Below are 24,593 nucleotides of genomic sequence, written 5' to 3'. Positions count from 1 at the left end.
TGATGACTTATTTGATAGTTATGTTGGCAATGAATTTTAAAAAATAGCTTTTAGGACTTACTGGAAGGCTGCAAGGTTTTGTATTCACTTTCACACAAAGATTGGGTGGGAAGTGATCTTCTTGTGGGCAACTGGTTTCTGATAAACAAAACCTAAACAATAAAGGACAAGTTTGATTTCCTTTATTAAAGGATGACTTCATTAGTATTATTGTTCAATAGATAAATTTAAAAGATGGTAAATTTAAAAACAACCAAAAGGGAAAACTATAAAAACTAGACTTTTCACCCAATTAATAAATATATGTAAATAGGCTTAAAATAAATAATTCTGTCAATGTAGTGTTGTGGCAATCATGACTATCACCCTGTAGCTGTCTTCGTGATATTGCCAATTATTTGGTTAAGCATGTTCTGAGAAGCACTAGTTTCTTCAGCGATTAACAGGTGTTAAAAGAAAAAAAGAAAGGCTCTTTAGTCAAATAAAATTAAGAAATTCTGAATCAAAACAATTAAATTAAGCTTCCTTAATACACAACTTTTCAAAGCTTTTAATAGGCTAATAAGCATTATAAATCTCTAAGAGGAAGACCTAGCACCTGTATGCAGTATTTTCCAAATTTATTTGCCTATGAAACACTTTTCTGGTTCTTAGCAGAAAATACTGAGAATGCTTTTAAGTCCATCCCCAGGATCAGTAAGCCAAAGTACTCCTTATTTTTTGAGAACTGAAGATATTGAACATTATTTGTGTTATATCCACATAAATTTAGAATACTATTTTAGAAACTTATAAAAATATTTCTAAATTAAATGCACAGTCTTTTGGAAAAATCAAGGATAGATACACAATTCGTAAATTCTCAGTCTATTCACTCATTATTATTTTGCTATTTAAGGCATTTATTCTTTATTAGTACCTATTCTCAATATACACCTAAGGCTCATTGCACTGTTATAGAATGCTCATAGCACCCCTGAGTTACATAGTAGGGAGAACCCTATCTCTGAAATCTGTGAAATATTCCTCATGTGCAAACAACTCCTCTCAACACCTGTGGTATCGGGTCTTAACCTGCTGGCCATGAAATCTGAGTATGGGGATAATGCACAATATAAAACAATTTTATATGTAAACTATTTTGAGTACATATACATGTTCATTTTTATAGGGAAACCATTCACAGCTTCTATCAAATTCTCAAAGGGATCAGGGATCCATAAAAAAGTTAAGATTTACTGATCTACAAAGATTTTCTAGAAATATACTTAGCAAACAGATGTCAAAGCTCACAGGACCACTCCTAACCCCAGCAGAACCTTCCATTACAGGCTAATTCTTTAGGCTGCAATAGTTAAAAGGATGTCACCGTTTTTAAATAATTATTCCAATGCAGTGATCAATTTAAAACATGGACCCTGGCTGCCTGAACTCTTTCCTATAGGAAAAGAGTAATTTAAATGACAAGACAATGTCTATTCAACTAATCTAAACCACTCTAATGAACTGAAGAGAAAAAAGAAAAAAAAGGAATAGCAGAAAGTTCCTGTGAAGTGGTTCATGGGGCAGAGAGGAGGGAGTGGAGCAGGGAGGCACAACATAAATGAAAACAGACTAGGTGTCTAATAAAGAAAACTTGGATCCTAATTCTCAACTAATTATTTTTATGCTTTAGATAAACATTTCTAATTAGGATAGCAGATAGGCATACACTCCTAACTTAAATAATACACTATGGTTGCAGACCTAGCAACGTGGGGCGGGGAGAGAGATGAACTATTTTATTAAAACACAAAGAACTACCTAACAATTACCAAATATAACACAACATGGTTCTTTTTTTTTTTTCCAAGTCCTGGAGATAAATTTCAATTAAAATAGCAGTCATCAAGATTCCCTTGGAATCTCTGAATTATAGCTGATCTATGTAGACAACCTTACTTCAAAATGTGGACCACACCTGTTGCTGCTTTAAAGAATGTATGTATATTAATACAAAATACTTAGTAACTAGATCTTTTATTCTAAAGCTATGGTTTTTAAACATTATTTTAGTCTTGGGACCCTGTCTTCAAGCAAAAACTAACCCAGAGTCAAACATGCAAAACAGATAAAAGCAGCCCCAGTTTGGTTCAGACTGTGTATGTGTTTAGGAGAGAAGGGGAGGATGGCAGAAGAGTATGAACCCCTAAGGGTGGCTCCATGCAACAAGTTTGAAAGCCACTGATTTAAAGGATAATGTCAAGTATCAGCACAAGCAAAATGTAAACTGTTGAGGCAGGAAGTAAAGAAGACTACAGCAATACATAATTAACTATGGAGACATCTTATTTTTGTCCTTTAATTTCTTCAGTCATTATCACAATCTGGCCGACATAAAATATACCTTTTATACAGAATCATCTTTGGCAGTGCCTTCCAAAACTGAAACTTAGATTATCTCTAGTCTACTGCGGTAAGGTCCTGTCATACTGTTTTGTGGTATAAAAGTTATTAAGTATAGTCATATCCTCTTGAGAATCTTCAACTCTACTTTCGACTTCAACTCTGCTTTCTCACTGTTTTTACCTTATTATTTCAAAGCTTAGATGAGAGGTTTTCGAATGGTTCCATGAAGTGCTGAACAGGCGTTTTAGATTAATCCCTTTTTTAGCCTCCTAGTGTATTTGTAACTTGTATATACAACTTAGTATCTGATTATTGAGACAAGGCTATCTGTTTGATTTATCCTCCTGACAATTATAGGGAAAACAGCTTATTGAGGAAAACAACTGTCTTATATTTTCTCTTCCATCCCTATTGCAACAGTGTGGACATTTAGGTTGGTAAATTGAATAATAAAGCATAATATGATGGTTTATATAAGGGAGATATATATATGTATATAAAAGGGAGATATATAAGGGAGAGAAATAATACAAAATATTTCTTAGATATTCTAAGATAAATGAATGGGCTAAGAAAAGAAACTCAATAAGGGGTTGTGAATCCATGTTGGAAAACTTCCCATTAGTCTTTGAAAATTTTTAGGAGATGTCTCAAATGGATCCTAAATTAGAGCATATTTAAATTAATTATTTAAAATATAGAACAAATTAGAATATTTTGGTGTTTGTTAGTCCATGAGACACTGTAGACTTAAGTACTAATTCCTTATCCACAGTACTTTGCCCTATGGAGATAAGGCCCATGCTTTCATAAAACTTGATATGATATTTTAAGATATCACTAGCTGGAGCTTCTCAACCAACTGAGGGCAATCAAATATGGTTTGATATATAGAACATGACTTGCTATATTGAAATCTAGACTGGGGGGTGGGCGGGCAGGGGAAAAATCTAAATTGGATGAAAATTAGAATATCTCATAAGAGGAGAATGTTTTCCCTCACCCAAATATCTAAACCTAATATTTTCAATACACTTATTGAAAAATCAGGTGGATTTCCTCTTACTCCCTAAAATTTTTTTTCCATTTCCCCTTCCTGATAAGGAATATTATCTTTTAAACTTTGAATATATCCTATAGTCAGCACTGTACCTTAACTGGACCTGTACTGTGAAGTCACATTTGGTCCCAGAAATATCCCTAGAAGAGACAGAATAGAATTACAATTACTTTTAAAGTATTTGCATGAAAGTTCATTCAAAGACATTGTTACTCCAGAAAAGTTTTTCAAATTATCATAAATATAACTGTTCTTAGAGTAACTAACACACTATATTTTCATTACTAATATTTGCATCACACAAATACTAACTCACCAATCACTGTTTTTTAAAATCATTTATTATAGACTACTAGATTCAAAGGTCAAACTTCAAGTTACACTTGACGACAACTTACATGGAACTACTGATTTGCTGCACTTGTTGTGGTGTCAAGGCAAATGCAAAACAGGTTTCTCGAAAGCGCTGACTGTTGTCTGATGCTAAAGAAGACAAGAATTATACTTTCAATTACCTTTAAATTCGCCAGTAAAGACAAAAGCAAAAAAAAAAACACACTCACATGTCTTTAATTAACTGGTATATATTCTAGAGTTTAGATAACAAGGCAATTAAAGCACTGAAAAATAAGAAATACACTAATTGTAACATAACAAACAGAAATAGAAACAAAAATGGCTAATTCCAGAATAACATATCAGGATTCAAATTCAGACAATACATAATCAAAGAAAGACTAAGGAAAATTTATCTAATCATATAAATGTTTGCATCTAAAGAGCACACTTGCATAAAAACATACGAATTTTATTTAAAATAGAATGATATAAACCCATTTAAAGAGACATGGTTTCTGGAAGAAGTAACAAACATACCCACCTTGAGAGCTGCACAGGTGAGATGACATTTGGTTTATAAAGTAAATTAAGAATTTTATCATCTCCTGTTTAACTCTACCACGCAAGTTTTATACAATAAATATCACATACAGTTTTTCTCCTAATCTTAGATGAGTTCAAAATTTGCTTATTGTCACTAACTCAAAGTAGGAAAAGAGTTGTAAAAAACAGAAGAGAAGAAAGGAAGGAAGGGAGGGGAAGAGAGGTGGGAAGAAAGAAAAATGCATGCAAGCAGGTAGGTAAGCACAGTCAGACTAGAGCAGGGGTTCTAAAGTATGCCGTTATGAGCAACAATAGTTCCATTGAACTTTTTGTTTGTTTGCTTTTTTAAGAGACAGGGTCTTGCTCTGTTGCCCAGGCTGGAGTACAGTGGCACCATTATAGCACAAACTCAAACCCCTGGGCTCAAAGTGATCCTCCTGCCTCACCCTTCTGAGTAGGTAGGACTACAGGCATGCATCACCACATCCATTGGCTTTTAGTACATGTTAGATACATTTTTTTTAAAACAGTGGTTAATATCCCTTTTGCTCACTAATGAGTCCTCAGTGCTTGGCACAAAGAAGCACTGAATACTATTTATTTGTTGAATGAGTAAAGGAATACAAAAATTTCAGAAATACCAGATTAAACTATTTATACTACTTTTCCAGGGTAATTTTTCTAGAAGAAAATGATCACTAAGAGTTATTATTAAGAAACTACCGGCTTCCGGGGCACTTAAGGCCTGCGCTGAATAAGCAGCTCAAGTCGGTTGTTTCAATCTCTTGCTTAAACTGAGTTTGATCATACTTGCAAGAAACACTTCCTTTAAAACTTCCAACCAAATTGCAATATGGCATGTCAAAAAGTCGATACCAAACGTATCATTAAGAGAAAGAAACAGAAAAGAGCATTGTTAATCTAGAATTCTATCTCAACATTAACAGTATCTTTTAAAGGCTAGGTTTGCTTTCTGCTTTATGTGTTCTGGGATGGCTTTTTCTTAAGGAATCTATCACGAAGGAGCAGTCACTAACAGAAAGTTGTCTTAATTGTGAAACATCAACCTGGCAATGCTAATAACTAAGGCCCAGAATGTAGAAAACCAGCTAACATTTCCCTCTGTCAGGCAATGTAAGTAACTAACTTCTTTGCTTCTTAGAGGATATATCTGTATCAAGATTTTAGTCCAGCAGACTTAGCCTAATTCAAATCTTTGGCTCTATTTTTAAAAAGTGCTAAAATAATTTCTCAAGTCCAAAAATTCATATTACTCTCTAGGCAAAATTTCAGATGCATTTTAGAATATATGACTACAGTAAGTTTTGGATATATATAGGTTTAGAAAGAGAAGATATAACTAAAATAACGAGGCTATTTCTTACGTCACAAATAAAAATCAGGTTTCTTACTTAATAATAGCCCCTACTTCCATCTCCTTTTATATATACATTGTAATGCTCATGGGGTTGCTACTATTTATCTAGAAGAGCACCTTTCACACTTTGTAGTTTTTGGGCTTAATTGCTGTTACAAATGACTGTGAAGTCTATAGTTTTGGTTTTAGATAAAACTACTTAAAAACCTCTCTGAAAGTGAAGTAAGCTACCGTTAGCCCTTTCAAAAAAATTCTGGACAAAAAGAATTACAGAATCTTCATACTGAAATGAGTCTTACAAAATCATCCAAAACAATGACCTCCAATGTTGGGGGTATACATTTCCATGGGTACAAAAGACAATCCACAGGGATACAGAAAAAAGTATCTATCTGCAAAACAAAAGTTTTGTAAAGATGAGATTTTACATAAAACCTGAAATCTAATTTATAAAAAAACTAAAATGTTATATAAAATCTTAATCTTTCTAAACTCTTATTTTTCCTATAGGTTAAAAAAATTAACTGACAAATAATAATTATACATATTAATGGGGTTCACAGTGATGTTTTGACACATACAGTATATAGCGATCAGATTAAGGGAATTAGCATACACATCATCCCAAATGTTTACCATTTCTTTGTACTGGGAATGTCCTATATGTTTTACAACATATGAGTACAATAGTTTATGTATAAGCTATATATATAGTATGTACAAGTACTTTGCTAAGAGGTACTTATGATCAAATAAGTTTGCAGATCATTGATCTAGAGTTCAACCTTCCTTTCAACCTTTCCATTCATGCTCTGTTTGAACCCTTTTAGACATGTGGGAGATGTGGCCTTTACTCTGTCAGGCAGACGATGACTGCTGATGAACAGTTTAATTGTAAAAATGCTTGCAGCCCAACAGAGAGTAGCAGAATATTGTAGAAAAGGACAAGATTACACAGACCTGGATTCCAAACCGGTTTTGCCACTTATGTGCCATGTGACCTTGGGTATTCATTCATTCTGAATCTTTCTTCCAATATTTAAACACAGAAACATGCACACTCTGATAGGATTATTTTGAAGAATGTAAATGAGTAACATATTGAAAACAACCAATAATTTCCTTTTCTTCTCACTTTTCTCCTTACCACTATACTAAGTCAAAATATATGAGGCTGTAACTTCTACCCACTGATGCCACACAGCACTGAACTAATCTCACTATCCAGTGACAGCCATTCTTCAAATATTTGAAGAGACTTAATATGTCCCTCCCTTTCCAATGACTCTTCCCACTGTATTTTAGTGAAGACTTCAGAATTACTGTCCAAATCTTCCTCCTCCAGACGTACCCCAGTTGTTACACCCTTATTAAAGTGACAGAACTGGCTGGGCATGGTGGCTCATGCCTGTAATCCCAGCACTTTGGGAGACCGAGGCGGGCAGATCATCTGAGGTCAGGAGTTCAAGATCAGCCTGGCCAACATGGTGAAACCCTGTCTCTACTAAAAATACAAACATTAGCCAGGTGTGGTGGCATGCGCCTGTAATCCCAGCTACCTGGGAGGCTGAGGCAGGAGAATAGTTTGAACCTGGAAGGCAGAGGTTGCAGTGAGCCGAGATCGCCGCACTACACTCCAGCCTGGGCAACAAGAGTGAAACTCCATCTCATTCATTCATTCATAAATAAATAAATAAAGTGACAGAACTGGAGAGCACTGTCATAGCACATATTATTTGTTCAAAATGTGTTGCCCTTCTGTATTGGCCTATCCCAATGGGAGGATAATGTTCAGGGCCATGGACATTACCCTTGGCCTATGAAATAGGAGTGGTAGTGTACCACTTTCAAGCAGTTCTTTAAGAGGCACCCAAGGTTTTACTATCTTTGTTTCCCCTCTGCCTTGATCCCAGAGCAAACAAAACATATAGCAGAGTCACAATCTAAAGCTAGTTAAGTAACATAAGTGGGAAAGAAGCTTTATTTCTTTGGTTATTTTTTCTTTCTTTTTTAGAGACAGGGTCTTGCCCTGTTCCTAGGCTAGAGTGCAGGGCATGATCATAGCTCACTGCAGCCTCAAACTCCTGTGCTCAAGCAATCCTCCTGCCTCAGCCTCTACAGTAGCTGGTACTACAATAGTGGGTGCCACCATGCCCGACTAATTTTTTTTATTTTTTATTTTGTAGAGATGAGGTCTTGCTATGTTGCCCAGGCTGAACTGGAATGCCTGGCCTCAAGAATCCTCCCACCTTGGCCTCCCAAAGTCCTGGGATTACATGCTCAAATCTTCTTTGGTTGTTTCTAATAGTTGTTAGCCATTGAAATCTAAGGTTGCTTCTAAGTTGGTTGATATATTCTTCCAGATGTGATGCCAGTAGAACACTACTTTCATTAACTACTTTCTAGGAGTTAATCCATACAATAATCATGAAGACAATGTTATCAGACCATTTTTCAGATGAAGAAATTAAGGTTCAGAGTAATTACTAACTTGTCAAGCCTTCAAATTTGTAAGTAGAAAACTCAGAACTGGAACTCAATCTGTACATCTCCTGCCTCCAAAGTCCGTGTTCCTCTCATAACACAAGTTTATTAGCTCTCTTGATCTCAGTGCTGTACTTCTCTACCAGTGCAGCCTTGCATTACACTGGATCACAGAAAATCGGAAAAGAATTACCTATTATCCTCTTATCGTAACTGTTTATCACTTTTATCTATTTCCTTCCACTCATTCTCATATCAAACTATAGATACAATATGAAAGCTTGCTTTAAAAAAATTACCCTTATTACATTTTCAATTGCAGTCTCTATTACCATTTTTAATTATTGTATTCTCTCAGGGGACATATGAACATTTTAATTACTCCCCTGATTAGTCATTTAGGTTATTTCTAATTTTTCACTATTTGAAACAACTCTGTGGATATCTTTGGGCTTAAAGGTTTGTTTTTTGGAAGGAGGGCAGGTTATTATTTTATTTGGATCAATTCCCAGATGTGAGATTTCAGGGTCAAAAAGTATGAAGATTTTTATGAATCTTGACACAACACAAGAGTGCTTTTCAAATGGTTGTTTTACATATAAGACCATCAGCAATTTATGCATCTAGTGATTACACTCTGGCCAGCATGGCAGTTGCTGCTAATGTAATGAATGGATCCTGGTAACTCTTGAGAAGTTTAATTCGCATCTAAAATATTTCCATGTTTTGTTATTTGCTGAATTTCCTATTTAACTAATTGTCCAATCTTGTCCTATGCCTATTTATGTATTTGCATAAGGGTTTCATATACAAGAATATTAAAACCTTGGAAATTTGCTACAAATATTTCCTCCAGTCTGCTACAATTTTTAAAATTTCATTTGGGCTACATTTTTAGATGATATAAAAGATTTTTATGTGGTCCAATCTGTCAACAATCTCCTTTTAAATTCTTCTGCTAATTCTGAACTTAGCTGTTTCTTTGTATAAATTCAATAAATACACAATTAATTTTTTGGTTTATTGTTTCTACATAATTATTTATCTGGAATTTTAGTTCATATTTAAAAAATCTAAATTTCAGTACTCCAAATTGCTTACCGTTACATTAACACCATTAGTTAAATAAACTTTCCCTTCCCTATGGATATGTGTGCTTCTTTTGTCATATATTAAATCCTTATGTCCTGTATGTTTCATTCTGGGCCACGTTCCCAATTATCTTTTTTATCCTGGTGCTGGTACTCTATTTTTTGTTATAGCTTCACTATGTTTCATTACCTTATAGTTAGGTTTTTCTCTATCCATTTTTTTAATTCATCTAGATGAATTTCCAAATCATTTTGTTATGATTTTTAAAGCTCAATAATATTTTGAATAGAATTACAATAAGCCTATGAATTATTTTGAGAGCTGATATATTTACATCTTTAACCTTCCTGTCTTGGACTATTGCACCTGTGTCCATTTATTCATATCTTCAAGGTTTTATTTCTATCATAGTTACACTGTTCCCATTAATGTCATTCTTAGTAAAATACCTACCAATAGAAGAATGAATAAACATTCATAGAATACCCTAAAACCAAAGAAAGAATGAAGACGATTTCTATATGTTGGTATGGGAGTGATCTCTCTAAGATACATCATTAAAGTGACAATGACAAGATTTAAAAAATATAGTATGCTACTTTCTGTGTAAGAGAGGAAGTAAGAATACATAAAGCTACTGTCTTTTTTCTTAAAAAAAAAAAAAAAAAGAAAACCAGAAGGATAAACTGAAATTAATAAAAATGATTACCTATGAGAGACAGAGAATGGGATAAGAAATAGGAAGAATTTTAATATAGTTTTCTAGTTAATTTTTACTTTTAAATCAAATTCAAAAGATAAAATTAAGCAAAAATGAGTATTTCTATCTTTTTAATATTTATATTTTGCATGGACTCTCATTTTGGTTGTTATTCAAAGTGGTTATTACATAATATCAATTTTTGTTCTTCTAAGCTCTATTTTACCACTCAAATTGAATTTAACCCTAGTTTTATAGCCAATTCCTTAGGATTTGCAGATAAACCTTCCCTTAACCACAAGTAAGGAAAAATTTAATTTTCCTTTCTAACATTTATACCTCTAGTTCTAATTCATGTGTTATTATATAGGCCAGAACTTTTACAAGAATATTTGTAGATCTTCCAGGGTGACTTCTTTGCTGTAAAATTTGATGTACCTTTAACATTGCAGTTTCTTTTTTTTTTTTAGAGACAGAGTCTCACTCTGTCACCCATGCTGGAGTGCAGTGGTGCCATCTCAGCTCACTGCAACCTCCGCCTCCCGGGTTCAAGCGATTCTCCTGCCTCAGCCTCCTGAGTAGCTGAGACTACAGGCGAGGGCCACCACCTGCCGCTGATTTTTTGTATTTTTAGTAGAGACAGAGTTTCACCGTGTTAGCAAGGATGGTCTCAATCTCCTGACCTCGTGATCCGCCTGCCTCAGCCTCCCAAAGTGCTGGGATTACAGGTGTAAGCCACCACGCCCAGCCAACACTGTAGTTTTTAACAATTACCCACAAAGTTGCTTCAAAACATACATGTCTGGGAGTTTAGCCCCCAGTGGGAATAATTCTGATGCACCTCCATTATTAGTAACTACACCTAGAGTTCTTCTTTTTTTCTTTTCTTTTTTTTTTTTTTTTTTTAGAGGTGGTTTTACCACATTGCCCAGGCTGGTCTCAAACTCCTGAACTCAGACAACCCACTTGCCTTGGCTTCCCAAAGTGCTGGGATTACAGGTATGAGCCACGATGCCCAGCCTAGGATTTTTTTTTTTTTTAAACTAATAAAGACCCAGCAATCCCACTTCTAGGTATTTACCCAAAAGATTTGAAAACAGTATGTCAAAGAGATGTCTACACTCCCATGTTCATTGCAGCACTATTCAAAATACCAAGTACAGAATCAACCTAAGTGTTCATCAACAGATGAATGGATAAAGAAAATGTGGTACTAAATATATATACATAACGGAAAAGCATTCAGCTTTAAAACAGAGAGAAATTTCTGTCATTTGTGACAAACATGAGTGGAATTAGAGAATACTATGCTTATTAAGTGAAATTAGCCAAATACAGAAAGACAAATACTGCATGCTCTCACTTATATGTGGAATCTAAAACAATCAAACTCATAGAAACAAAGAGTAGAATGGTGGTTACCAGATATGGTTAGAAGATAGGAGAAATAAGTTTTTTTTATAAGATCTTATTGCACAACACAGTGAACATAGCTAGTAACATTTCAAAATTGCTCAGAGTAAATTTCAAATGTTCTTATCACCTAAAAAATGTAAAATATTTGTGGAAATTGATTAACACATCGGCTTGATACATTAGTTGATTTAAGCATTTCACATGGTATTCGAAGATCATAACATCACTCTGTGCCCCATAAATATATACATCTATAATTTTTCAATAAATAAATATAAAGATGTCTGTCGACTATAAAGATTCCCTATAATGTTAAAGAACACTTTTTCTATTTCTTTTTTAAAAAATTATTAATGGGCATTTAATTTTATGAAACCTTTTAAAGTTTCTATTTAAACTCCAAATAAGCTAATGGATTCTTGGAGTCAGAAGTCCGCGTGCTTACCCCAGTTCTGTCATTCAGTAACTGTGTAACCTTGGGCACACTGTCTGACCTTTCCATGCTTCAGTTTCTTCATCTAGGTAATATAACCCTAGAGAAACCTTAGAATTATTTTGATAACTAAATAAAAATATAAAACCACTTATAACAGTGCCTACCTAACCCAAAGTAAGCAGTCAATAAATGTTAGCTATTATTACATCTGATTAATTAATATATTTCTTAATACCGAACTATTTATGACTTCTGGATAGAGGATATATCTCTATCAAGGTTTTAGTCCAGTAGACTTAGCCTAATTTAAATCTTATTATTCCTTCAATATTCTGATAAATTCTACCAGTTAATATTTTAAGGAACACAACTATATTCAAAAAGTGAAACTGAATGATAGCTTTTTTTTTTTTAAAGTGTTACCTTTGTTTCTTTGTATTCCTCTTTGGCCTGCTTACTTTTTAATAACAGAACATTCTGTATGTAGTATACAGAAATTGTTTATTGCTCAAAAAAAGTTCTGAAGAATTTACCAGCAAATGTTATCAAACCCAGAGTTTTTCTTTTTTAAAAAAGTAGTTCTTTGATAATATTGTCAAGTTATCAGTATATCACATTTTATACATTATTTTCACTGCATATACATGTAGAAAAAAACATTTGGAATGTTTAATGTATCTGGAAACTTCATTGAGGTTTCTGAAATTTATTAACATATAACTGTGTTAATGTATTGCTCCTAATATTTATATACATATATTTCTTCTATGTGATTTAAATCTACTTTCTATGGTTAATTTTGTTTAATCAGATCTGCAAGAAGCTTATATATTTTGCCTCTTTCATGAGCCTTTTTCTTTTTAGGTTTATTTATTAATTCCACCTTTTTTCCTATTTTTAAAAAATCTTTATTTTTAATTTTTGTGGGTATACAGGTGTATATATTTATGGGGTATATGAGATGTTTTGATACAGGCATGCAATGCAGAATAAACTATTTCTTCTAGTTTTGTATGGTGAAATATTGCTTTCCCCCCTCAAAATGAACATATCTTTGTTATTTCCAATTATAGAAAATATGCAATACTCACTGTAAAAAAACAAAAATTAAAACCACACGAGATTACAAAATAAAAGTCTACCCCATAATCTAGCTGCTTCCCCACAGGATGAAGAAAACCCCTGAACATTATGAAAAATTTGGTATACAACTATAGGGACTTATAAACACAACAAATCTATGTAAGAGTGTGTGTGTGTGTGTGTGTGTGTGTGTGTGTGTAAATACAATTATTTTGCAATCTGCTTTTTCATTAAGATTTTAAGTTTTGAGGATATGTTTTCATTTCAACATATACATAAATTATCTAATCCACTTCAATGTCTGCAAAGTATCCACTATATAAACACAATTTAAAAATAATTTTTACCTTTATCTTTAATATACTACTTCTATTTTTCTTAAATTTTATACTAAATTCTTGGTTCTTCATCTTTTTAAATGATAAAAGCATGCAGTGTTTTCTTTTGGCTTTTCATTAATGCCTTATTTTCATAATCTGTTTTTTAATGTCATTTTAAAAATCTTTGTTTTAGTATACTCACAGCAACAACTTTTATAGTTTCTGCTGTTTTGAATTAGATATTATGTTTACGGTCACGTATATATATACCTTTATAAATATTGCAGACACTTGAAAAGTAACTGGGCCAGGTGCAGTGGCTCAGGTCTGTCAACCCAGTGCTTTGGGTGGCTGAGGCAGAAGGATCACTTGAGGCCAGGAGTTTGAGACCAGCCTGGGCAATATAGTGAGACCCTGTCTCTACAAAAAATAACTTTAAAATATCAGCCAGGCGTGGTGGTATGTGCCTATAGTCCTAGTTACTCAGGAGGGTGAGGTGGGAAGGATTGCTCGAGCCCTGTAGTTCGAGGTTACAGTGAAAAATGATCGTACCACTGCATTCCAGCCAGAGTGACAGAGAGACCCTGTCTCTAAAAAATAGTAATAAACTGTATCCTCTAATATTTATAAGTTACAAAGTTTAAGAAATACATGTTATATAACACATTATATATTAAAAGTTTTTTTTTCTGTTTGTTTTACCACTGATTACTGCTGTTTATCCATGTCTTTTAGTTTTCCAAGAGAAAAAAAAAATTATTTCTATTTTAGATTTTCATTATCAATGTTCATCTTTTCTAACATTTATTTATTGTACATTCTGTGACTGCTTCTCAAGTTTGTCCTCTGTTCTACTAATTTGATTTTCTACAATACTATTTCTCTCTTCCAATGAAGACTTAATTTTGGCTATTGCGTCCATTTGTTGGAATGCAAACAGAAACAGACCCTTCAGAGAAACTCATTCTCAATTCCTAATACCACTGAGAAAGGTTATTACTTCTAGCAGAACCTGAAATGTTTTAACAGATGATGTTCTAATAAAAAAGTCATGTTTTTAGAATCTGCTGCTTTTTCTCATTTGTTCCCATTTTTTTTTTTTTCAGATCAGAATTCTCAAATCCGGCTATACAATAGAATAACTTGGAGAACTAAAACCACACCCTAGCTAACAACCAATCCCACTAATTGTGAGATCCAGATATAATATTTCTTAAAGGTTTTCCAGGTTGGCCAGGAGCAGTAGCTCACACCTGTAATCCCAGCACTTTGGGAGGCCGAGGCAGGTGGATCATTTAAGCCTGGGCAACATGACGAAACCCTGTCCCTAATAAAAGTACAAAAATTAGCTGGTCATCGTGGCACACGCCAGTAACCCAAGTTACTCAGAGGGCTGAGGCAGGAGGATCACCTGAGCCTTGGGAGGCTGAGACTGCAATGAGCTGTGATTGGGCCACTGCACTCCAGTATGGGCGGCAGAGTGAGTCCCTGTCTCAAAAAATAAGTAAATAATAAAGTTTTCCAAGTGATTCTACATGGGCAGCCATATTTGAAAATTCCCATTCTAGACTGCTAAGTTGAACTGCCTAAACAAAAGGAGAAAAAGGCCAGGCATGGTAGCTCACGCCTGTAATCCTAGCACTTTAGGAGGCTGAGGCACGCAGATCACTTGAAGTCAGGAGTTCGAAACCAGCCTGGCCGACATGGTGAAACCCCATCTCTACTAAAAATACAAAATAATTAGCTGGGCATGGTGGCGTGCACCTGTAATCCCAGCTACTTGGGAGGCAGAAGCAGGAGAATTGCTTGAACCCTGGAGGAGGAGGTTGCAGTGAGCTGAGGTCACACCACTGCACTCCAGCCTGGGCAATAGAGCGAGACTCCATCTCAAAAATAAATAAATATATAAATAAAATAAAATAAAAACAAAAGGAAAAAAACTAGTCTTGGTAGAGATTGCTAGCTTAGCACATCATCTACTTTTACTCTATCCTAAAATTCCAATAAAAGGTCAGTAAAGATTTTTCTTTGCTTGCCTGTTTTGTTTTTGTGTTGTAAAAGAATAAACCCAAATGAGGAGAAAGGGATAGGAGGGCAACAAAAAGTGTAGAAACTGGAAAGCAAATATATGAGTGGTAACAAAGTTAACAAAGAAAAACGCATCCTCGACTAGCAGTGAAGCTGAGTGAAATAGGAGAACTGATCTAATTTATAATGCAAAATACCTGTACAAGTGGGGCTAACAGAATATAGCTAAAGTAAGGGGAATTTCTTGAAAACCTGCTTATGAAGTAACCAGATCCCCAGGTCCGTTTATCCTCTCTAGTTAGCTGGACAACTGCCCTTCCTTCATCCTGCAAAAGTAAGATAGAACTGCTCAAAAAAAAAGAAATTTAAAACTAGAACTGGGTCTATAAAGCTTGATGGCATATTCAGGTTTAAAAAATGACCAGGCGCGGTGGCTCAAGCCTGTAATCGCAGCACTTTCGGAGGCCAAGGCGGGCAGAGCACAAGGTCAGGAGTTCAAGACCAGCCTGGCCAACATAGTGAAACCCTATCCCTACTAAACATACAAAAATAAGCCCAGCATGGTGGCATGCACCTGTAGTCCCAGCTACTCAGGAGTCTGAGGCAGGAGAATCATTTGAACCCAGGAGAGGTTGCAGTGAGCTGAGATCGCACCACTGCACTCCAGCTTGGGTGACAGAGCAAGACTTCGTCTCGAAATTAATTAATTAATTAATTAAAATAAGTTAAAAAAAAATGAACAGACATGCCAACATGACCAAGTATCAGAGGCAAGCCTTCAATGTGGAATAATGGTGACCAAAATGACCAAAAAAAAAGGGTAGCTGGGAACAGGCAGACATTATGCAGGAATCAGATAAATTTCCAAAGGCTCTGAAAAAAGCCATCATTTATAACCATGGTACAACTATAAAACAATTAACCAAGGCCAGGCGCGGTGGCTCATGCCTGTAATTCCAGCATTTTGGGATGCTGAGGCGAGTGGATCACTTGAGGTCAGGCCAACATGGTGAAACCCCACCTCTACTAAAAATACAAAAATTGGCTGGGCATGGTGGGACATGCCTGCAATCCCAGCTCCTGGGAAGGCTGAGCGAGGCATAAGAATCATTGAATCCGGGAGGTGGAGGTTGCAGTGAGCCAAGATCCCGACACTGTACTCCAGCCTGGGTGACAGAGTGAGACCCTGTCTCAAAAACAGAAACAAAAACAATTAACTAGTTATTGTTTAAAAAAAAGAAACATCTGTATTTTATATGTATACACAAAGTTCTTGGAGGGTAAAAATACGATAGCACAAAGGAAAAGCTCAATAGACAGGCTGGACAATAAAGTTCAGGATATCTCCCAGAGAGTAAAGCAAAAAGACAAGGAGGAAGAAAACAGGTTTGAAAATTAGAGGGTTAGTCTGGCAATAGGAGTTCCAAAGAGAGAACAGAGAAAATAGAAGGAAGGAAATAATAAATAATTAATGAAATAATTCAAGACAAGTTCCTACAAGTAAAGAACAAGTTTCCAGATTATCACTGTATTCCCAATATAATGGCTAAAATTGGTTCATATGGCAATAAAATTTCAGAACACTGCACATAAAAAGAATCCTACATGTTTGTGGAGAGGTGGGGTAAGAATAGGTTACAGAAAAAGATCAGAAACTGGTCTGGGGCGCAGTGGCTCACACCTGTAATCCCAGCACTTTGGGAGGCTAGGGCAGGAGGATTGCTTGAGGCCAGGAATTTGAGGTCAGCTTAGATCAGCATAGCAAACCTGTCTCTACAAAAAATAACAAAATTAGCCAGGCATGATAACATAGGCCTTAGACTTGGCTACTCAGGACGCTGAGGCAGGAGGATGGCTTAAGCTCAGGAGTTTGAGGCTGCAGTGAGCTATAATCATGCCACTGTACTCCAGCCTGGGTAACACAGTGAGACCCTGTCTCTAAAAAGGAGAAAAAAAAAAAAATCAGAAACCAGCCTAACTTTGAACTTTTCAACAACACTATAAATAGAAGGCAATGGAAAAATTAATGCCTTCAAAATTCTAAAGGAAAATTATTCTTATGTTGAATTCTACACCCAGCCAAATTATCAAATAAAGTATGGGTATAGAATAAAACATTTTCAGGCATGCTTTATTAAAAAAAATTACCTTCCATGTAGTTTTTTCCTATGAACTACTAAGACATATGCCACACTAAAAAGAGGGAGAAAACTAAGAAAGAACAAGACATGGGCCTATGAAATATGAGATTAACACAGGCAAGAGGCAAAATAATCTCTGAGATGTAATGAAAGAAGACCTCAAGATGACAGAGTATCCTGTGTTTGGGCTTAGCAGAGTATCAGTTCAGAAGGCTCTGGTAGGGAATTCTTATAGAACATGAAATTGACAGAATTACCTCATGCACATGAATTTAGACATTCACCTTATCCATCTGGAGATTTACACAGTGGCAAAAAAATTTTGGCAATGAATGAGAAGTAAGTACACAGAGGAAAAAAAAAGAAAAGAAAATCACCAGAAGAGGGAAAATAAAAAGGTATTCAAGAAATGAAAAATAGTTCACTACATTGCTCACTTACAAATAGTGTTTACATAGTCATAATAAAGTATAAATGGGATGACCCAAACAAAATTACAATATAATCAAGACAGGGTGACAAACAGATTATATGGTAGGAGTGGCAAATAAGCCAAATCCTATCTCCCATGGTGGGAAATCAATAAATAATGCCTAAAACTGAAAATGCAACAATTTGCAATGCAAGCATACTATTTATACATTTTTTTAAAAGCCAAAAGAGATCAAAATACTTGCCCCTAGAAAGACAGAAATGATAGAATATGAGAACACGGGATTTTTAAAATGAGCCTATTTGACATTTTAAACTATATTCATTTATAACTTTTGTTTTTTGTTTATTTGTTTGTTTGAGCCGGAGTCTCTCTCTGTTGCCCAGGCCGGAGGGCAGTGGTGCAACCTCAGCTCACAGCAACATCTGCCTCCCGGTTCAAGAGATTCTCATGCCTCAGCCTCCCAAGTAGCTGGGATTACAGGCATGCACCACCACACCCGGCTAATTTTGTATATTTAGTAGAGATGGGGTTTCACTATGTTGGCCAGACTGGTCTCAAGCTCCTGACTTTAAGTGATCCGCCAGCCTCGGCCTCCCAAAGGGCTGGGATTACAGGAGTGACCACCATACCTGGCTGTTCATTTATAACTTTGAATGAAAAAAAAACAAAAAACAACAACAACAAAAAAACCATAACCCAAGAAATAGTGGAAGTCACGACTGTGGTAAATGGGCCAAAGAAAAAATAACTGTATGTCCACAGGATAAAGATGAGATCTTCCTAACTTCTGATTGTCTTTATAGGAAATGTTTTACTTCTTTACACAGTTATAGCCATCAGTAGTTGAAAAATGCAAGAGTAATAACCTGATTCAAATTCTCTGGAATACCCATGTTATTTTTTTTTCATTTCAAAATAAAAATAACTTCCCACCATCATTATCAATAAAGACTATACACAATTATAAAAATTCAGACAATACAGACAGAGAGAGATAAAGGTATTACTAGCATATACTTTCTCATATCTTTTTGTGCATGTGTATATATATGTACACACGTATGTGAATATATATATATATTCACACATATGTATACATATACCTATATTTAGGTTTATATTATGTCCACATCTTTGTTGCCTGTGTTTTCCGCCTATAATTATGTGTGGACATGGTACAAATACAGATCAACATTATCATTTACAATGAAGCACAGCAGTAGTGAAGGTATATCTATTCTATCAATAAATGCCCTGAAGACAGAAATTATACAAGTTTCCTTTTATAAATAAGGTTTCTATAAATATCACAGAATATACTTAATTAGGTACTACTCCTGTGAGTTCACTTACATTTCTAGATGTGGCTCTGAGTAATTTTAAATCAGTTTCTAAGCAAATTGTTTCCTATAGTGCAGACTCCTCCATGTTATTTAACATAAGGAAAAATAGTCTCCATGGTATTCCATGGAAGGATTTTTTTATATAAGGCACTTTTTAGTGCAACCATGTTGTTTCTTAATCTACTAACTTTAAAATTACTTTTCTAAAATAGATACAGGACATATGCCAAGACTTATAGACAAGAAAATGAGACTAAGTAGTAGTTGCAATTTTAACATTTCAAAAATGCCCCAGGACAGTAAACTCATAACTTTGTGTGTCTCTGTGTGTAAGAGGGTGTGTAGAATTGTATATAAGAATTTTGGGACAGGTGTGGTGGCTCACACCTGTAATCCCAGCACTCTGGGTGCCCAAGGCAGGAGGACTGCTTGAGGCCAGGAGTTTGAGACCAGCCTGAGTAACACTGCAAGACACTCTCTACAAAAAGTTTTAAAAATGTGCCAGGCATGGGGGCTCACACCAGTAGTCCTAGCTACTTGGGAGGATGAGGCAGGAGGACCACTTTAGCCTAGGAGTTTGAGGTTGCAGTGAGCTACGCTTGTACCACTGCATTCCAGCCTGGGAGAGAGAATGAGACCTTCTCTCTCAAAAAGAAAAAGAAAAAAATAAACAGAATTTTGTATGTATAACACTCTGAGATTTAGACTTAAAAAAACAGCTTTTACCTTATAAGAAATGTTTCCAAGCTTCTCAATTCTTGCAGATACTTCCCAAGAAAGAAAATAAAATTCTATTTTCTTAGGGTTCCTCTAGTTGGCTTATTTAGTTGGATGAGAAACTAAATGAAAGCGAATCACTGCAGATACTGCATTGCTAAGTTTTGAAAAAATAGTGACTATTACTCTTCCAAAAATGTGTTTTGGGTATATATAATAAGCACAGTGCTGATCATATCACTTCTGTTTCAAAGATTTTCATTTGTTCCCCACTTTATGAAGAGAGTCTACTCATCCTGGTGTGGCAATCAAATTAAGCTAATAGCATTTCATTTTCTTCCTATAAAACCAACAAAAATAAAATGATTAAATAATTAAAAGAAATAGGATTTATAAAGCGTTTTAGAATCACTGTGAAAGGATTTTTTTCATTGTTATTTCCTAGTAGCAGCTCACTAGCCTCTAGGATTGCATTTCACTCAGAGTTCAGGTAAATCTCACATTATCCTTTTAGCTTGGCAGAGTTCTAAACCATCCAATAGTTGCCACCTAGGACTCCCTTGTCCTTATTCCTCCCTTTTGGCTCACAAGTGATTCTTCTAGGGCCTAACTCCCTTGAGAACTATAGTTTCAATTTCTAGTTCACCACAGTATTCATACCTGCGAGTGTCAGATATAAGGGTTTTGTTTGTTTTTGTCTTTTTGGTGGAACTACAATGAAGTCAACTACCATATCAACTTGGCCATTTTCCCCTTTGATTCTTCCTCTGAGAATACCGTTTTCTAGCAACTTGCCCAAGTACTCTGAGATTATCCTTTGACCTTAAAGTTTATTTGTTGTTTGTTTTGAGACAGGGTCTTGCTCTGTTACCCAGGCAGGAGTGCAGTGGCTCGATCTTGGCTCACTGCAACCTCCATCTTCCAGGCTCAAGTTATCCTCCTGCCTCAGCCTCCTAAGTAGCTGGGACTACAGGTGTGTGCCACCACATCTGGCTAATTTTTTGTAGAGACAGAGTTTCGCCATATCACCCAGGCTGGTCTCAAACACCTGGACTCAAGCAATCTGCCCACCTTGACCTCCCAAAGTGCTGGGATTACAGGTGTGAGCCACCATGCCCAGCCTCTTGAAGTTTTTTAGTCAGCTGTCCTCCAGGTCTATTCATTCCAAATAAGTTCATTAGGGCTTCTTTGGATTTAAGTAGGGATGGCTGTAAAGAAATACAAACCTGAAGCTTAGAGAGAGGTCTGGGTAGAGATAAACAATTAGGAAATCTCTCATACAGAGAGCAGATTAAGTTATGGGAGTGAATGAGATGACCTGAGAATACCCTGTGGAATCAAAACACAACAGAATCCCTAGGACCACCAATGTTTAAAGGTTAAGTAAGATAAGAGGTGGCCAGAAATACAGAAGAAAAAGCAGGAGAAGAGAGAATTTAAAAGAAATAGGAGTGCTCAGGCAGGGCAATCAATAAACCCTATGCACAAAAAAACAAGAATAAAGCAACACCAAAGCAAATCATAACCAAATTGCTTAAGACCCAGTGAAAACAAAATCTTCAAAGCAGCCAGAAGAAAAAAGACAAAGGAAATATATAGAACAGGATACAGATAACAGCAGATTTCTTGTCAAAAATAATGCAAGCAGAAAACAGAGTAAGAAGTAGAGTAAACTTTTTGAAGTGCCAAAAGAAAAAAAAAAAAACATGTCAACTGTTAACACTTTACTCAGCAAAAATATCTTACAAAAACAAAGGTAAAATAAAAACTCTGAGACATACAAAAGGTAAAAGAATTCATCACAGTCCTTACATTTTAAAGAAATGGTAAAGAAAGTCCTTCAAGAAATAGGAAAACACCACCAGATTAGAATCTGGATATACACAAAAGAATGAACAACATCAGAAATGGAAACAACATCGATAAATTTAAAGAATTGTTTCTTATTTAAGTATCCACAAAAGAGAACTGATTGTTTAAAGCAAAAATAACAACAATATACTGCAGTTTAAAACTTTTATAGAAGTAGGCCAGGCCTGGTGGCTCATGCCTATAATCCCAGCACTTTGCGAGGCCGAGGTGGGCGTATCACTCTAGGTCAGGAGTTCGAGACCAGCCTGGTCAACATGGTGAAAAGTTGTCTCTACTAAAAATACAAAAATTAGCCAGGCGTGGTGGCAGGTGCCTGTAATCCCAGCTACTTGGGAGTCTGAGGCAGGAGAATCACTTGAATTCGGGAGGTGGAGGTTGCAGTGAGCTGAGATCACGCCACTGCACTCCAGCCTGGGCGACATAGTAAGACTCTGTTTCAAACAACAACAACAAACTTACATGGACGTAAAATGTATGACAAGAATAGCACAAAGACCAGGAGGGGGAAAATAAAAATGAACTGTTGTAAAGTGGTAAAATGTCACCTGAAGGAGGGCCGTGATGAATTAAAGATGTATACTACAAAACCTAAAGCATCCACTAAAATAACACAACAAAGAGTTATAGTTAATAAGCCAACAAAGGAGACAAAAATTGAATCATTAAAAAATCATTCTAGAGAAGGCATATGAAAAAGGGGAAAGAGGAATAAAATAACCGACAGGACAAAAAGAAAATAAATATCAAGATGGTAAATTTAAAAGCAACCATATCAACAATAGCATAAAATGTAAATAGTCTAAATAACCCAATTAAAAGGCTGATATTAGCAGACTGGCAGATATCAAAGACTTAAAAAAAGAAAAAGACAACTATAACCTGTTTTTAAGAAATCCACTTTAAGTATAAGAACACAAATTGGTTGAAAGTAAAAGTATGGAAAAGATATATCATGATAACAAAGAAGGATAAGATATACCATGACCAAAACAAAGCTGGATGACCTGGGCATGGTGGCATGGGCCTGTAGTCCCACCTACTCAGGACACTGAGGCAGGAGGATTGCTTCAGGCCAGGAGTTTGAATCCAGCCTGGGCAACACAGTAGACCCCATCTTTAAAAAACAAAAACAAAAGCAAAAAGCAAACAACAAAAACCAAAGCTGTCAGAGAAAGTAGATTTCAGAACAAAAAATATTACTAGGGATAGAGAGAGTCACCGTATAGTGATAAAGGGGTCAAGAGGACATGTACATAATAGTAGAGCTTCCAAATACATGAAGCAAAAACTGACAGAACTACCATGAGATGAGAAATAAACAAATCCACAATTATGAGCAAAGATTTTAACATCCCTCTCTCAATAAGTGATAGAACAACTGGACAGGAAATTGGAAGAATACAGAAGACTTTGAACACTACTGCCATCCTATCTGATCTTTGAAATTTATAGAACACTCCACTCAACAACAGCAGAATGTGTATTTTTTCAAATGCACACAGAACATTTACCAAGACAGACCATATTCTGAGCCAAAAACAAATCTCAATTAACTTAAGAGGATTCAAGTCATACAAAGTATACTGTCCCACAGTAGAATTCAATTAAACTAAATAACAGAAATATATCAGGAATGTCTATTCAGGTCTTTCACCCATTTATTTTTTTTGAGATGGAGTCTTGCTCTGTTGCCCAGGCTGGAGTGCAGTGGCGTGATCTTGGCTCACTGCAACCTCAGCCTCCCGGGTTCAAGCAATTCTCCTGCCTCAGCCTCCCGAGTAGCTGGGATTACAGGTGTGCACCACCACGTCTGGACTATATATATATATATATATTTTTTTTTTTTTTTTTTTTTTTTTTTTGGTAGAGACGGGGTTTCACCATGTTGGCCAGGCTGGTCTGAAACTCCTGACCTCAAGTGATCCACCCACCTCAGCCTCCCAAAGTGCTAGGATTACAGGTGTGAGCCACCGTGCCCGGCCTGCCCATTTTTTAATTGGGTTATTCGGTTTGTTGCTGCTGAGTTGTCTGCGTTCTTTATATATTAACCCCTTATCAGATGTATAGGTTGCAAATATATTCTCCCATTCTGTAGGCTGTCTGTGCTCTGTTGATTGTTTCCTTTGCTGTGCAGAAGTTTTTTAGTTTAATTTAATGCCATTTGTCTATAGTTGCTTTTTTCTCTGTGCTTTCAAGGTTTAAGCCTTGCCTAGACCAATGTCACAGAGCTTTTCTCCTGTTTTTTTCTACTATTTTCATAGTCGGATCTTACATTTAAATCTCTAATCCACTTTGAATTTAGACATTTCTTAAAAGAAGACATACGAACAGCTATCAGATATATGAAAAAATGTTCAGCGTCACTAATAATAAGGGAAATGCAAATCAATCAAAACTACAATGAGAAATCACCTCACTCCAGTTAGAATGGCTACTCTCAAAAAATCAAAAGACAGCTGGGCACAGTGGATCACACCTGTAGTTCCAGTGACTCAGGAGACTGAGGTGGGAGGATCACTTGAGGCGAGGAGTTTGAGACCAGCTTGCGCAAAATAGTGACATCTCACTTCCAAAAAAAAAAAAAAAAAAGACTTAGCAGGGCATGGTGGTGCATGCCTATAGTCTCAGCAACTTGGGAGGCTGAGGCAGGAGGATCACTTCAGCCCAGGAGGTCAAGGCTGCAGTGAGCTATGATTGTGCCATCGCACTCCAGCCTCGGAGACAGAACAAGACTGTGACTCTTTATTTATTTATTATTATTATATATTTTTTTGAGACAGACCCTCGCTCTGTCATCCAGGCTGGGGTGTAGTGGCG

The 24,593-nt window shown here is 35.8% G+C and overlaps 1 protein-coding gene across 3 annotated transcripts in view; it reads right to left on the bottom strand.

The window, feature by feature from the left end:
• The window catches only part of PIAS1 (protein inhibitor of activated STAT 1), a 129,795-nt gene that overhangs the window by 42,113 nt on the left and 63,089 nt on the right, over nucleotides 1-24,593 (bottom strand). For all 3 annotated transcript variants that reach the window (XM_054451157.2, XM_054451161.2, XM_054451160.2), the window contains exons 3-5: nucleotides 3,847-3,931; nucleotides 3,541-3,588; nucleotides 62-152 (exon numbers count right to left, since the gene is read on the bottom strand). In XM_054451157.2, coding sequence (XP_054307132.1) covers nucleotides 62-152; nucleotides 3,541-3,588; nucleotides 3,847-3,931 — 224 coding nt within the window. The remainder of the gene's footprint in view (nucleotides 1-61; nucleotides 153-3,540; nucleotides 3,589-3,846; nucleotides 3,932-24,593) is intronic.

Source organism: Pongo pygmaeus, chromosome 16, assembly GCF_028885625.2.
Source record: "Pongo pygmaeus isolate AG05252 chromosome 16, NHGRI_mPonPyg2-v2.0_pri, whole genome shotgun sequence".
NCBI lineage: Eukaryota > Metazoa > Chordata > Mammalia > Primates > Hominidae > Pongo > Pongo pygmaeus.
The sequence above is the reverse complement of the archived record's forward strand: the minus strand, read 5'-3'. Positions and strand labels throughout refer to the sequence as shown.